Source organism: Typopeltis vanoorti, chromosome 4, assembly GCF_054136105.1.
Source record: "Typopeltis vanoorti isolate ZY-2024b chromosome 4, IOZ_Tvanoo_1.0, whole genome shotgun sequence".
Taxonomy (NCBI): domain Eukaryota; kingdom Metazoa; phylum Arthropoda; class Arachnida; order Uropygi; family Thelyphonidae; genus Typopeltis; species Typopeltis vanoorti.
The window spans coordinates 83,227,896-83,244,930 of record NC_143552.1 but is presented as its reverse complement, the minus strand read 5'-3'; the positions used below and the strand labels follow the sequence as shown (position 1 = coordinate 83,244,930).

The window sequence follows — 17,035 nt, the reverse complement described above, 5'->3', positions numbered from 1 at the left end:
TTTGCTTCCTGTGTATTTTGGTGATTAATGAATATTATTAAATATATGTTTATTCATATAAATTTCATTTCAAAAGTATTGATAAGAAACACAAAAAAGATTACAAACGCAAAATATTGAATATAAATTGTAATGAATATAATGCAATAAATATTATAATAATATATGTCTATATTATGATTTTTTTTTTTTTTTTTGATGGGTCCGTGAAATATTTTAATTTTTCCAAAGGGGGCCTTGGCATCCATAAGTTTGGGAAGCACTGCTCTAGAGTACCATTTTCCACTGGTCAATTGTCCAGTTCACACGCTCTTTACATCAGGCTAGATGAACCGTCTTGTTCATTGTTGTGATGTTTGGCTTGTGTGCCTCTGCTCTTCCATGGAAATCTAGTGAATAGAGTTCTTTTTGTACAGTATTAGTGCTCATCATGGTGTAACTGGCACTCTGGAACTCATCAAAGATGGTCTGTGCTGATTGTAGCCTGTTTTTGCATGCCACCTGCTTTAACACCTTCTTGTCTCTGTCAGTCATTTTCAGCAGCTGCCCTGGGTGTTTTCCAGCACTAGCGATGTCAGAATGTCTCCATTTGTTGATCACATTGGCAATGGCACATATGGATATGCCACCAATGTGACAGCCCACAATGACACCTCTCTCAATGTCACTGAGTTCACATCGTGTTGCCATACCACCTGTATTCGACTGCTATGATGAAATACTGCTTTGTACTATCTGTACACCAGTTTTTATGTTATTAACAAACCTAGAATGTTCCATAACTTCAAATAACAGGGATGTCCAGACAATTATTGATAGATAGTGTACATTGATTTGCTACAGAATACATTTGAGTGAATGAGTATGCAAGCTGTATACTAAAGATTCTCCAGTAGAAACTCAGTGCACCAATGGGACCACCATGTTGTAGTGGTATGGATCACATCAAGCTGCTCAATTTTGCCATGTAACATAAACTAGCTAAAAAGATAAAGCAACTATATTTTGAATTTTTTTTTTTTAATGCTAATTGTTATTTTTAAGCAAAAAATTTAGGTTTAGCTAAAGACTAAGTGAATTTGGAGTCCCCCCCCCAACACTAAATCTTAATTTTTCATGACAAATTCTATGAAAAGTGTCCAAAAGCAAAATGAAAAAAATATTAAATATTATGATCAATATAATTTATTACAACAGTATAATTGCACCCACAATATGAGCACCAAATAACAAGAAATAGGAAACTAAAAATTCTCCATGGGCCAAAGAAGTGTACAAGCTTCTCTTTTATGGGATAACAATCATAAAATCATTAGTTTATGTCCACTGTACTAACAACTATACATGACTAATATGATGGCAGTGACATTTACAGGAAAGTTTTGATAAACATTCAGTTTTATAAAATACAAAGTTCATAATTTTAATTAACTATTTAACTTTCCAGAAACAAGTGCCACATTTCATTGTCAGGTATCACTGGCTCAGATGCCAATGTCAGTTTTACAACATGAAGACTACTAGTAACTTTAGTATTATATACCATTTTATAATAATTTGAATATTAACAAAATGAATTTACTACAACACAATCCTTTCTCAGAGAATACTTCATACTAAAATATGACTTAAATAAATTGGTTTGTAGTAAACAGTTCATAAATAAATAGCTTAAAATTGTGGTCATCAGAAATATTTTGTTAATATACATAAAATGTTTCATACAAATATATAAATATGAACAAATAACAATTTTGTCATTCATTTTTTTTAAATACTAAAACTCAAATTTTATTTTACAGTTCATCTGATGTTTTGTCAATCAAATGCGCAACTGTTTCCTGATAGAATTTATATTTACAATTAAAATATGCTTTGCATGATTTTTGCCAGTTTAACTTTTGCAACAGTAACTTATGCCAAAAATGTAAACTAGTAAAACTTATCTTACTGATATAATATTGGATTTCAGAATGATGACATTTTATTAAAAAGCTATAGCATATCAACACAATTATACCAAGTCACATAGAACAAACTCTTTATACACACAAAATATTTTGTTGGATACAATATAACAAATGCTTCACTAGTGACTCGAAATATAAATCAATTTCTGATACTCAGTTCATACAAGTTGTGCCTGAGTGCACATCAGATAAGATTTTCTTTGCAAGTTTTTTTTTTTTTTTTTTTTGTGTGTGTGTGTGTTTACAAATGTTTGGAATAGTCTTGAATCAACCAGATTAATTTGCTATAACACTTTATAATATACAAAAAATAAAAATAAGCATAACTAAGAAATCTCTCTCTTGATACATAGATCTTGTATTCACAGAAAAACATTCCATAATTACTGCAAGGGAGTGTGAAGCTTCATTTACATGCAACCAAAAGGTTTTGAAGTTTTCAGAAACATCAAAAGGATTATATTGTCTGCTTAGCTTCTTGTGGAAAACACATAGTTTTTGGAGTAAAATACTCACCTGATGTAATATATTGCACATAAAGTTGAAATCCATTCTTCTGTTTGCATTAATACATTCACTTCAACCTGATGAAAACTGAGCATCTAAAAATTTACTTTCTAAATGTTTTGCCAAGTCTTGCTCACTATTGCATTATTATGATTCATATGATCATTATAATATTCTATATACTATAATAATAATTTTAGGTGGTTAAAGATAAAATATTGACAGGTTCAAGATTTTAAGCAGTGATTCTCAGCTTGCCATGTTCAGAAATGGACCACCTCCCACTAAGATGAGAGAGAGAGTTATTAAAAAACGAAAGGACTTAGATTATTACAAATGCCAGAAATCGCATTATCAAAGAAAAAAATGCAATTCCTTTTCACAGCATTTTCAACTTGTATAACTTATGTTAAATATAATATTTAGCATTTCAAATTTTCTTCCATTTATTTCTCTTATTATAAATAACAGAGGCTGAATTTCCCTTATTTTCAAAAACTTGCTAATTACTCTGATCACAACCTAATAAGATTTTAATCTGTATCGTACATGTAAATAAAACAAAGTAAAAACAAATTCACTAGATTAAAACATAAAAATGCTAATTTTTTAAATTAACACTGATTTGTAACTATATCACAATTTACAACTTTGATATAGTTACACAACTCTTTAGTTACAGTCAGTAAGAGAAGTAAAAAAAAATCAAATATTTTTTAAATCAGTTTTTAAATTTTTAACTTCAAGTCAAATCAGCTTTGTTTTGAGAGAAAATCAAATATATTTGCATTTTGATTCCAGGTAAAAGTTAGTGTGGATTTTTTAATGCTGCTCTGCCAAATGAATATTCCCCCCCCCCCCCAAGGCCTATAATAATGAGTATAACTTCTTGATTAATAAGTGTATGAGCAGTAATTCCTACTTTTAAGGAATGTCCAAAACTGTTTTTTTTTTTTTTTTATCCCCCAAAAGTAAATTTTTTTTCTTAGAATATAAAACAACAACTTCAGCTAATATATTTTTATAATAAAAGCAGAATTTATTTAAATTCAGTTTCAGCATCTCAAGGATGATAATGTAAAAAATAAAGATCATTTTATACTCATGGATGTTATACAGTTAACTCTCACCATAAAGAAGAATGCATAGGGGCTGAGAAATTGTTATAGTGGAGAGGTTACTGTAATGAATTCCTTTTAAAACAGCTTTAGAATAGCACTGTTCCTACAGAGAGACTCAACTATATATATATATATATGTGTAATTTAAATAATGATATACAGTAATTTATTTAGAAATTTTATAATTTAAAGTGCAGAAACATTTCAAAGCCATGTGCTCCAATGAAACTAATGTACATGAAATTTTACACTGGACTGGGTTGTTTGAAATTATGAGGATGAAGCAATCGAGCTATGACATATTACATATATTACATCTGTAATTGCCTGTGTTTTTCTGGTTGGTTTGCCTATTTTATGGGATGAAAAATCTGTTTGCAGGAGGAAAAAACCATGCCACTTTTGCATGAGGTAAATCTTAGGTAAATTATGTCATGTTTGGAGCAGCATATTCTCAAAATGAGATACAAAGATACCTGTACAGAAAACTGAGGTGAGAGAATATGTCAAAAAGCAGAATTGATATTAGGGTTTCTGAGTGTTTCAGATAAAGTTAGCAAAGTTTTTTCATTAGATATTTTTCATAAATCTGAGAGAGAGAGAGAGAGTGTGTGTGTGTGTGTGCGCGCGCGCGCGCGTGGTTGTCATTGTTGAATTAAAATGGAAATCCTCAAGTAAAAACACTATGGAAAGCTGAATAAAAAAAAACTATCTTACAGTATCATGTGTGCATATTGTTTACTTTAGAGGTTTTAATATAGATTATCTTCATTATTAGTATACCATGTCTTAAGATAAGGTAGACTATAATAAGGTTTGTTTACAATACTTCACTGCATATATCCTACATCTATTCTAGATTCAGCCAAATTTTCTTCTTCCAAATATCTATTGTCTAATTAGAGATATTAGTCTAAATTTTACACTTTATAAATGAAATTTAAACCTAAATATTTTGAAAATATTGAGAAATATGAAAGAGATATTTATAGTACCACTATAAAAAATACGGCTGAAACTTTTTATATATAGCTTAAAGTTACTAATTTTTGTTTAAAAATTACTTTTGATTTCCATATGATACCAATTTAGGCAAAGCATATGCTAGTGAAAAGCATTAAGGCACTTGCAATCACTGCTCCCCTTGCAAATAATTTAAATATTTAATTTCTTAAATAATTAATATGTTGGAATTTTTAATATGTTTCGCTACTTAATTTACATTTCAGTTTTGCAAAGTATCTATTAGAACAGAAAGCAATATGATCTCTAAGTTGACATGATTTTTTGTGTAATAACAAATTCCTTTATAATTATGAAATTTATAGAGGAGCAGCAACTCCAAGGAGTAAATTTTAACAGTGATATTTATACAGAAGGACTAGCAATTAAACATGTTGTGTGTTCTATAGCCTTTCTTTCCAGATATTTTGCTTCTGCTCTTCCGATGGTATAAAATTAATTTCTGTATATGACAAGGTCACATCCTTCAGTTCTGCTTGCACTGGAGGTTCTGGGACAACTGTAACAGGGCATATGGGTGGTTCCTCATTGTCATTAGGTAAAGCTAAGTTTAGCAATGCATAGTTCAGTTCCTGATCACTGGCAATTTGGGAACACTGGGAAATATCTTCTGACTCATTCAAATTTTTTTCATTACTTAACTGATCAGCTGTACAAATGGGAATCTTGATGGCTATATTTGGAAGATCAGTAGATTCTAAGTCATAATCTGTCTTGGGTTTGGGCACACTAGTAAGCAACTCTGAAGAAACTGGATGTAAATTTAGAGATTTCTCATTGGAGGTAGAAGCTATATGAGTTTCTGAACTTTGCAAGGGTTTTCTTTGCAAGTCTTCAAGAAAAAACTCTTGGCCTGTCATTGGCATGCTATTACTTTTGCTTAACAGTTCTTTTGGTTGTGATGACTCAGTAAGCATAGACAAAGGATCACTACATGTTTCATATGTTGGATGCTGTGGCTCACTTGTAATGGAATCAGTATTATCTGCCAATTTCACAGTCATACAATTATCAGAAGTCACAGGACATAAATGTACTGGATGCGAAACAGGAAATCCTGAAAGTTTGTCTTTTGAAGAACTCAATTCTTCTACAGTTTGAGGGATATTTTCTTCTTTTACATCTTTTGAAAGTTTTGCAGGAGCGATCTGTAAAATATTTACAGAAGAATAACTGCAATTTGGATCAAGTATAACATAATCACCAGCTGGATGCACTGGAGGATACATTCCTATAAAACTAGCTGCCTGAGAAAGCTCTAAGTCATTATCACTCTTAACTTTCACAGTATCACTATTCTCAACTGTTTTTTTATTTTTACTACTCTTCTGTACACTATTAGAGTTTACAGTATCTTTGTTCATAAGCAAATAGTGATCAGGAGGGCCACTACGAACTGCTTCTTTACTTTTAGTTTCTGGAACACTAGGGAGAACCTTGTATGTTTGTTCTGCAATTTCCGAAAGTGAAGACATAGGTACTGAACAACTGCTAGAATGCTGTCTACTATTTCCAGTGATGAAACTAGGTTGATCTCCAATACTTTGATTTTCTGTCATCATTTTTGGCCTGTCATAGTCAATTTCCATAAGGTCCTCTTTTCGATCACTTCTCATTGTAGACCTGGAACGTAAAGCTCGACTCGGTAACTGTGGAGCACTAGATGATTTCTTGGAAGCTATGGCATCAATTTTCCTTAAAGTTCCCAGATGGGATTCAATACCATCTTTTCTTCTGGCACTTGGAGCACACTGACTACCAACAGAATATGCACGGACGCGAGGAGACTCAGTATGAACTGTTAAATGTGTTTTGCGTGGCTGAAAAATATAATAAATCAGAATACAGTATACATTTATTTTAAAAATATTTAAATTACTTCAATAATCAAAGATGAATATTTGAGATAGAGAATGATGGACTTATTTTAGCATACACTCCCCACAGTTGGATGACATATAATCGAATTTTTTCAACTGAATTGCATAGAAATTCTGCATAATTAAAAGAAACACACGTATTAACCACAGTGCAAATTATTTAATTGTAAATATTTCATCCTAAGTATCTTAGGACATCATCAGTATAGTTTTAAACAATAATAGGAATAACATACAGTTAGGATGCATGATTACAATAGAATCTCATTAAACGTGCATAACGTGCTACAGTAGTAAAAAAAAAAAAAAAATTAACACAATTTTGTATGACAATTTCCTATACTTTAGGAATAGTAAGAACATCGTTGCGGTTTAAGTTTGGTCTGTGTAGTAGGGCTTCAGAACTTTCTTTGTATAAACGTTCATGTTTATATAAAGATCTATGTAAAAGTTTAGACTTTTCCCAATGGATCCTATGGTTTGGATTTTCAATTTCGTGTTGAGAGAGGCCAGATTTCTGCGGTTTAAAAAGACAAATGTAGTCTTGATGTTCCAAGATGCGTTTCTGAACAGACCTACCTGTCTGTCCAAAGTAAGATAATTTGCATGAGCATGGAATCTCATAAATGCCAGGCAACATCAAAGGTGAGAGTTTGTCCTTAGGAGAAGGTAACAAGTTGTAAATTTGGTTGATAGGTTTGTAAGTAGTGGCAAAATTGTATTTCTTCATAATTTTAGAACTACACACAGACCAAACTTAAACCGCAATGACGTTCTTACTATTCCTAAAGTATGGGAAATTGTCATACAAAATTGTGTTAAATAATTTTTTTTTTGTACTACTGTAGCCCTTTATGCACGTTTAATGAGATTCTATTGTAATCATGCGCCCTAACTGTATGTTATTCCTATTATTGTTTAAAACTACTGTACTGATGATGTCCTAAGATACTTAGGATGAAATATTTACAATTAAATAATTTTCACTGTGGTTAATACATGTGTTTCTTTTAATTATGATCGCACCACAGGTTTCGTTATTAAAAAAAAAAATTAAAAAAAATAAAAATTCTGCATGGCTCAGGTCCACTAAATGAAACCTAGTCAGATCGGCAAGTCAGGACTAATGATGAATACTAGTTAGTACTAAAAAAATTAATTGTAACAACAATGTAATCACCTTATCAGATATGATCAAAGGATGAAATATTTGTCTCCTTTCTTTTTTTTTTTTTTTTTTTTTTCCCTACCTAACAACATAGCAGACAAAATACGACTAGAAACCAGTAATGTCCTAAATACCAAGAAAACCATACAGAATAACCTGACTAAAACAGAATTAGCAGCAATCAAATCGTTAAAAGCCAAACAAAACATAATAATAACGAAAGCTGATAAAGGCAGTGCCACTGTTGTCCTTGACAGGTCAACATACATACTTCAAATGAACCAACTAGTAGCCGATAACAACACATATAAAATGGTTAATTATAACCCAACAAAGAGGATAAAGGACAAAACAGAAAAACTATTAAAGTCCGTCACTTCCTGGCCACCAGACACAGTTAAAAAACTCAAACCCCACTACGCCCGCCCCCCCCCCCCCCCAGAATATATGGGGTTCCGAAAATACACAAACAAAATGTGCCCCTTCGACCAATAGTGGAAGGAATAGACAGTCCCAATTACCACCTAGCCAAGAAATTAGCGGCAACACTCAAGGAGTTGGTAGGTCATTCCCCCTCCTACATAAAAAACACACAACACTTTATAAACATAATCAAAAACATAACACTCGACAAAGACGACTTATTAGTCAGTTTTGACGTTTCTGCCCTTTTCACTAATGTCCCCATCAATGACACAATTCTCCTACTACAAAACAAATTTCCGCCCGACATTACGGCCCTCTTTGCCCACGTACTAAAGTCCGGTTACTTCGTGTGGCAAAACAAATTCTACCTACAAAAGGAAGGTACGGCCATGGGCTCACCATTATCCCCCCCAATCGCGAACTTCTACATGGAAACCTTTGAGCAAAGTGCTCTTGATTCCGCCACGCTTCGACCGACAATCTGGCTCAGATACGTTGACGACGTGTTCGCGATCTGGCCGCACGGTCGACAAACGCTAAACACATTCCTCAGCCACCTAAACAAACAACACGAATGCATACAATTTACCATCGAAATCGAAAACCAAAATTCGCTCCCGTTCCTAGACACACTAGTTACACGTCTTCCTTCAAGCAATCTATCCTTCACGGTCTACCGAAAACCTACACACATGGGCCAATACATACATGCGAATTCATATCACCACCCAGCACAAAAATATGGAGTCATAAACACCCTTAAAAACAGAGCCACAACTATTTGCTCTAACCAGCAGGCCCTGAAACAAGAACTAAAAATCATTAGTGACACATTCATAAACAATGGCTATAACAAAAATACTGTCAATAAAATACTCTATAAAACCACAACAAAAACGAATCTAGACTACAGTAAAACCATAGCCATCCCATACATTAAAGGGTTATCAGAAAAAATCAACAGAATCCTACAACATTATAACCTTAATGCCACCTTTAAACCACCCACTAAACTTAAAACTATATTCAGCTCCTCTAAGGACCCTCTCCTCCCATTAGCACATCCTGGAGTCTATTGCATCCGCTGCACCTGTAACTTACCATACATTGGTGAAACAGGACGGACAATCCCTATACGCAAAAAAGAACACATCAGACACATTAAATATAACCATTATGGTGAAGCAGGCCTCTCAGACCACGCACTCAACACCTTACACCAAATCAACTGGAAAAGCACCTGCTCCTTACACCGTACAAAAACATGGTACGAAAGAAAATTTAAAGAATCCTGCGAAATCCTGATAAACCACCCAAACATCAACAACAAAGATGGTATGAAAATTCCAAGGATCTGGATGGCACACATTCAGCCAACCTAATTTGAAAGATTCAACACAAGTCAGGACTCTAGCCAATCTGCTATTATTAGAAACCATTCCACTCCAACTGGCTGGAATGATGTTAATATAATGTTAGTATATAGTAGACAACACAAATAATAGGACTTTAGCGCTGATGTATAATTATTTTTTATTTTATTTTTTCCCACCAGAGGTCAGGCCAACAATTGTGGTAGCGGTTAGTCAGTGTCTTTAACGAACCAGTATGATTGGGGTATAGCTTGTTTCCTGTGTATATTTGTACGCTCCAGAAGATGACCTTAACATAAAGGTCGAAACGTCGAATTGTAAAATTTTAGTAATAGTAAACTAAAGTTTTTATTCAAACACGGTAGTTGTCTCCATAATTTCCAAAAATGCATGAAATATTTGTGATGAATTTTCATTCATATTCTGAAGTGAAAGTTTCTGCTGAATAATTAGTTACATTAACACCCATGTAGCTAAAACTACAAAGCAAGTATATCATGCCTATCATTTGTGTATGTTTGCTAATTGATGTATCTGAAAGAAACCCCCCACCCCCCTCCGAAAGAACTAGTCTTTCAGAGGGGGTGGGAGGGAAGTTGCCATCTCTGTTTTGAGATTAACTCAGCTTTAGACTAATAAAGAGAAGATCAAGTTAGGGTGACATGTAACAGCTCCGGACATTCGGAACAAAACTATGCAGCTGATTATGCACAACCTGAACCCTAGGTTCTGGTCCGTAATAAAAATAAATAAATAAAAATTATAAATATCATTTCTTTATAATGCTATTCATGTTATTCTAAATAACTATAGAAATACAGCATTCGGAAAGCATGCTTATACTATAGTTTTTCCAATTTTTCCCTTAAAAAAAAAAAAATTCAGTCTTGCTCATGAAGTTTCATAGAATTTTGAATGCTTCAAAATGTGAATGGAAAATGCAGGTATCTATAGCAATTCATTAAAATTTTACTTAGCCATTTAGAAAGTATAATTATACTATAGCTTTTTAAAAAATTTTTCTGCTGAATCTTGCTCATGAAGTTTCAAAGAATTTTGAATGCTTCAGTTCAACATTCCCATGGATGCATTTTTCACTTTCACATGGCCAATTTTGAATTCAAGTATCTGTGACAATTTATTCAAATCCTCCCCTCACATACCTTGTTCAATAAGTTCACTAACTAGACATTTTTCCAGGCCAGTTTGCTTGTTTTGTAGAATCTATATTTGACATTTCTTGGGAAAGAAAATTGAAGATATTGTTTTCAATATTTGTAACAAGAGTTGAAAGATAAAGAAACATTTTGAAATAGCATAAAAATTCAGAATTTTTTTTATTTGATTTGTTTAGGTTGAATTATAGTTGAAGCAACTAAGGATACGAGGCCAGTGTGTTATGTCTGTAAACTGTATATGTTCTTCTAGCCAGTTTTCATGATTTGTGGTTTGAAAAACCCAAGTTTTAGGAGTGAAAACCCTACCACCTCTATATGGCACTCACTGGCTAACTCATCTATATTTGAGAAACCCTCACAGAGGTTCTTTACATCTTAAACTGGATATGAACGCACATCTTTTTTCTAACCAAAGGGTCTTGTTATTGACTGAGCTATGGAGTGAGATAAGATGGAAAAATTGTTTAACTCTTTTTTTTTTCTAAGTAAAAATGACACCAATAAATCAATGCTTGAAACATTGGGTCCTCCATCGAACAACTGTTGCATTCAGGCGGAATTAGTTTGTAAGTAATACTGAAAGATAGGTATACTTATTGCATATTTGTCTTTCAACTGGATAAAATCTCCATTATTTTATCTTTTAAAATCTTTTTAGCACATGATATCTCCCGCACACGAGGGTGGTCTAAAAAGTTCTCGGCCAACCAATGAAAAAACGAATTTATAATTTCTAAATTATTTTTATTTTTCAACATAATCTTCCTTAAGACAAATATAATACATTTATTCCAGCAATGCTCCAGCACCATTATCCCATCCCAGTAGTGATTCTCAGTAAGATCTGCAAAATACCCCTCTACAGTTGCAATCACCTCTTGATCCAAAGAAAAAAGGTGACCAGCGAGGAAGTGTTTTAGTTTTGGGAAGAGACAGAAGTCAGAGGGAGCCAAATCTGGGGAATAGGGTGGATGTTCCAACAATTTTCCCATTGCCAAAACACCTTTGTGGGTAGGTGCACTGTCCTGATGAAAGATGATTTTTTTTCTTCTGTAAACCAGTCTTTTCTCACAAATGTTTTCATTAGTCTGGTTAAAAAATCGGAATAATATTCCCCGGTTATTGTTTTACCCTTTTCAAGATAATTAATAAACAAAATGCCTTTAGTATCTCAAAACACCAATGAAATGACCTTTCCTGCTGATGGAACCAACTTTCTCTTTTTGGTGCTGAACAACTGGCTTCTGTTTGCTGTTTGGATTCTGGTGTGTAATGGTGAATCCAAGTCTCATCCATAGTAATAAATCAACACACAAAATCAGTTTTATTCTTGTTAATATGCTCCAAGCACTGTTCAGAGATTTTAATACGAGTGCATTTTTGATCTGCTGAGCAAGTGCAGTACCCATCTTGCACAAAGATTTTTCATATGCAATTCTTCATGCAAAATATATCATACACATTCTTTGGAAATGCCTATAGTCTCAGCAATTTCACTCACTCTGACTCGCTGGTCATCCAATACTATATTGCACTTGATCAATGATTTTTTCTGGTGATATTACACTTTTTGGACATCCATCACGTGGATCATCTTCAAGGCTGGCAGGATACGTTTGAACTTGGCAGCCCATTTCTTAATTATCAAAAACGAAGGAGAAGAGTGGCCCACAAACTTTTATGAACTTCAAATGAATTTCTTTTGACGTTAAACCTTCTTTTACAAAGAATTTTAGAACCGCACGATACTCAATTTTATGCATTTCAAGGGATACAGACAACACTTTTGCTTCAGACAGCTGTATAAACAAACTACTCGATAGAAGGACTTGCACATGGATGCTTATGACAGATGTACCAACTTAGAAAAAAAAAAAATCTTGCCAAGATTGTTGCCATCTATCGTGAATTTTGAGAACTTTTCTGACCACTCTCATAAATGATCTAACAGAACATTATTATTAAACAGAAAATCATAGCCCACAAATTCCAAATATTCATTTTGCCCTGCCACTATTAATTCAAACCGTTAGCAATATTTTTATTGTAGTGATTAAAAATAATAAAAAATATTTAGGATACAGGTAACCCTCATATAATGCAGTACTTATACAATGCAGTTTCGATATAATGTGATCTACAAATTGTAATAACTCTTGTTCAACGCGGTACTTATACAACACGGTTTCGACATAACACAGTCTACAAATTACAGAAACCCTTTATCTTTTCATATATTTTTCACAGCGCGATTTAAAAATCTAATTTTATCTTCATTAAATTTATCGTGCATACAGTTATAAGTAGCGAATTTATATAAGGGGAAACACCCTTTAGCACACATGTATGTCAGCTGTTTACTGTATAAAGTGTTTATTGTTGAAAACTGTCTTTGTTTGCTGCCAGGAAAGCGCATTAAAAATCATAAATGTGTTAATCTCAAGCTGAGTATTTATTTTCTGGTGAGTTACATATAATATGTAATGCTTTTTTTATGTAAAAAAATTATTTTTATAGTAATGGCCACTTAGAGGACTTTTGCAATATAGTTGAAAACAAAATTAGTGAATTAACTTATGGAGAAATAGATTTAAATTAGGAGGAACTAGTACAATTAATAGATGACATAGAACCAAATGGCAGAGAAAGTTCTGCTGAAGCTTCTAATAATGGATTCATCATTCTAAATGATGAATCCATTAAAGAATTCAGTTTAACCACGCTACCGGCCAAGACGTCTATAGATGTCAAGGTTATCATGAAGGCGAAGTGCATGTTAAAATTGTAATACCATTGATATTACATTGAAATATATGATGGATACGAAGCATATGAGGATGCGTATTTAATCCATAATGGCCAGTAAGGTGGTTAAAGAAATTAGCAGGATTGGACGTGGCAAGAAAGTTAGGAAGTTATTTTACGGATAATGATCCCTCAGTGGAGTGCTCTGGAAAATTCACAAGACAATTGGATATTTGTTTAGCTCCATATTATGAACTTAATAAATAAAAAAAAAATTGCAGCATAATGGTAAGCAAGGTCTTATTACTGACTTCTTGATAACTAAACCAGCCGAAGTATGCAATGAGAATTATACAAATGATGTCCAAGAGATTTCAAGTGATGACAATGTCAGGCCACTCGTAAATAAAGAACATCTATGAAATGTTTGTTTTGAAGACAGTGATGACAATTAAAATATGCACTTTATTTTATTTTGCCTAAAACATTTATGCATTATGTGCAATGAAGTTTATGTATAATTTGTAATTTTATAAGTTTATACTATGTATTTGTTTCATAGTTTATATGTTTTGTAAACTTACATGAATTACCTGAATTAAATAAAATATATTTTGTTGAGTATGTCATTACTGTTTATGTAATTTAAAAAAAAAAAAAAAAATAATTTCGGAACATAACCCTACTTTTTCTATGTGATCTAAGTCTCGCATAATGGATTTTTATATTTATATTTAAATACTATAAGCATAAACAAAATATGCAAAAAATTTGTCATAGCAAAATCAAAATATATGCTACATAAATGCAATTAAAAAAAGCAACTTTTTAAAATTAACTTGGCTACAAACCTGAGGCCGGCTTCCTACTGAATAAGTTCGAACTGGTTTAATATAGTCTTCTGAACTATCATCAGAAGGGGTAAAGTAGGATTTAACCTGTAATAATATACAGAAAGTGAACACATATAATTACATATATATATATATACGTATATATAAACATCTCAAAACATAGTCTATACAGTGAAGTCAGGCCTCTAATGGTTATGGACTTGACCTTAGGAGGAAGGGGGGGGGGGAATGCATCTGAAATATATTTACTTTTGGTTCCCAAATTTAAAGTTATACTTGCGTTCATTCATGACTTGAGATATATTATACTGCTGAGCAAGTCAGAACAATCAGATCATAAAAACTAGTGCTATTAATGATCATAAAGCCATAACAACAACAACAAAAAAAAAAAAAATCCTTGAACTAACACGAGTAAGTTTTTTCCATGCTGAATGATTCGTGTGGAGTTTCCCCCACCTCACCCAAGTAAGTTAAGGTTTACTAAAAATTGAAAGACATATACAAAAGGTTTCATACCTTGTTTTCAATTCTCTAGGACTGACTACATTTCAGTAATTTCATAATACCATCATATCTGTGTGCATTTTAAGTCAACACAGAATACAGTTTTAGTCAGATAAGTCTTAAATTGCTACCCCATTCTCATCTGTTAGGTATCCAGATGGATATATAAAAAGGGTACACCACAGGAAGGAGAAGAATGGACACAGGGTCAAAAAGCCCCAGTCTACGTTCCTTCATTCTCCACATTCCTTACAGGCAGGGGCGGCTCGTCTATAGGGGCCATAGGGGCCGGGCCCCACCTCGCCTACTCCCCGTATACGGGAATAAAAAGGCGTTAGCTGATTTTTTTTTTTTTTTTACAGTACTAGTAGTGTTATTAAAATATGCAAACAAGGAAATTATCATAGGGAATCATACAATGATATATTTCATATTTCATAAACATTCATTATTACAATAACTGAACTTAGAGCCATTTTGGGCATATGCATTGCAAATCATCTGAATTCACTGATTTAGGATCGCTGTTCATATTTACCAAATATGAACTTTGCAATGGTGCTTTCTATAAAACACATTCCATTAAACATAAATCCCTTTTTTGGTTTATATACTCTAGACATGAAATTTTGTTTTGCCTAATTCTGTTACTACACATGGTCCAAATGGAAATGACTCAACAAATTTGAATAAAGAAATGTAATACTATTTTTGATTACATTCCATACAGCTAATGCAAAGTTATTAACATTAGTTTGAAATCACAAGGACACCTTGTATACATCCTAAATCACAAATTTGATAAATTAATTCAATCCAGAACAGAGTGAATTATATATCCTGGAGTTACTGAGATATATAATTTTGACGTATACCCTCTCTGTGCTCTTGCAAATGGGCTGATCAGATGAAATACCAAATATGAAAAAAATCCATCTAGCCAGAGTCCAAAATACCTTGCATGGACAGACAGACAGATAAAATGACTCTTCTAGGTCCTCTAACTAGAATCAGAAAAAAAGAATGAAAATCAATTATAATAGTAGTATTATACAAGGATTTTTTTTTTCTTTTTGTATGTGTCCTACGTTGTTATGCCAGCTAGGTGGCATATACATTCTCCATCTAACAGGTTGCAAGTTCAAATCATGCCATGGAGTGTTCATGATTGTCTTAAGGCAGGAGTGAATTACATTGCAAGTATAAGATCACTCCATTCTACTCATTGGAGGCGTTGAAGTGGCTTGGAAAAGATTTACATCTGGTATCTAGAGCAGGGTTTCAGATTATTATTAAGAGGCCTCTAGGGAGTCAGAGACTCATCGAGAGAGGTACATACTACACACACACACCAGCTATCACACTTATTCTTGAATTCATTCACACTGCGTGCACTCACAACATCCAAAGGTAATCCATTCCAATCACACAAAACCCTCTGAGAGAAAAATCTAGCCCTCATACCCTTCTTGGCAGCCTTCATTCTCAGCTTCCAAGGATGCCCTCTTGTACTTTCTCCACCCTCAATAAACTGAAAAATTTCATCAATTGAAATTCTGTATGACCCTTTCAGAAGTTTGTAAGTCTCAATCATATCACCCCTCTTTCTCCTGTTTGCTAGTGTCTGTCTGCAGTCTACAGATTCTCAATCTGTCTTCATAATCAGTATTCCACAATCCTGATATCATTTTTATCAGGATTGTGGAATATCACTCTCCTTTGTACTCTCTCCAATATATCAGAATCGCAATGGAAACCAGGAGACCAGATCTGTGCATAATAGTCCAAGTAAGGTCTTATCAAGGCCTTGTAAAGAGGCAAAATAACATCCTTATCTTTATGTGAACGTTAGTTTTCAGCACTGCAATTATCTTTTGAGTTGTATTTGCAATCTTTGCCACATGGTCCCTGAACCTCAACTTCCTATCTACTAACACTCCAAGATCCCTAGCCTCATCAGTTTTTCCAGTTTAATCCCACCAATATAATACGACACTGGATATCCAATCATTCCAAAGTTCCAAATGACTTTACATTTACTGACATTGAACTGACACCCATTTTCCCATGCCCACAAATCATGCCCATATTTGTCAAATCATTCTGCAAAGGATTTGACAAGCAACATACAGTTATTTGCTGATGATGCAAAGATAGGTAGGATAATCAGCAGCATTCCTGATTAACCTACCTATCTTTGCATCATCAGCAAATAACTATATGTCGCTTGTCAAATCATTCCCAATATCATTAATGTACAGATTGAATAACAGTGGACCAAGC

The 17,035-nt window shown here is 33.3% G+C and overlaps 1 protein-coding gene across 4 annotated transcripts in view; it reads right to left on the bottom strand.

Moving 5' to 3' along the window:
* Positions 1-1,169: 1,169 nt before the first annotated feature.
* LOC150107457 (uncharacterized) overlaps positions 1,170-17,035 on the bottom strand; it is a 314,828-nt gene continuing 298,962 nt past the window's right edge. For all 4 annotated transcript variants that reach the window (XM_090391886.1, XM_090391888.1, XM_090391889.1 and 1 more), the window contains 2 exons: positions 14,243-14,329; positions 1,170-6,441 (listed from right to left, as the gene is read on the bottom strand). In XM_090391886.1, coding sequence (XP_090248012.1) covers positions 5,005-6,441; positions 14,243-14,329 — 1,524 coding nt within the window. In that variant the 3' untranslated portion in view covers positions 1,170-5,004. The remainder of the gene's footprint in view (positions 6,442-14,242; positions 14,330-17,035) is intronic.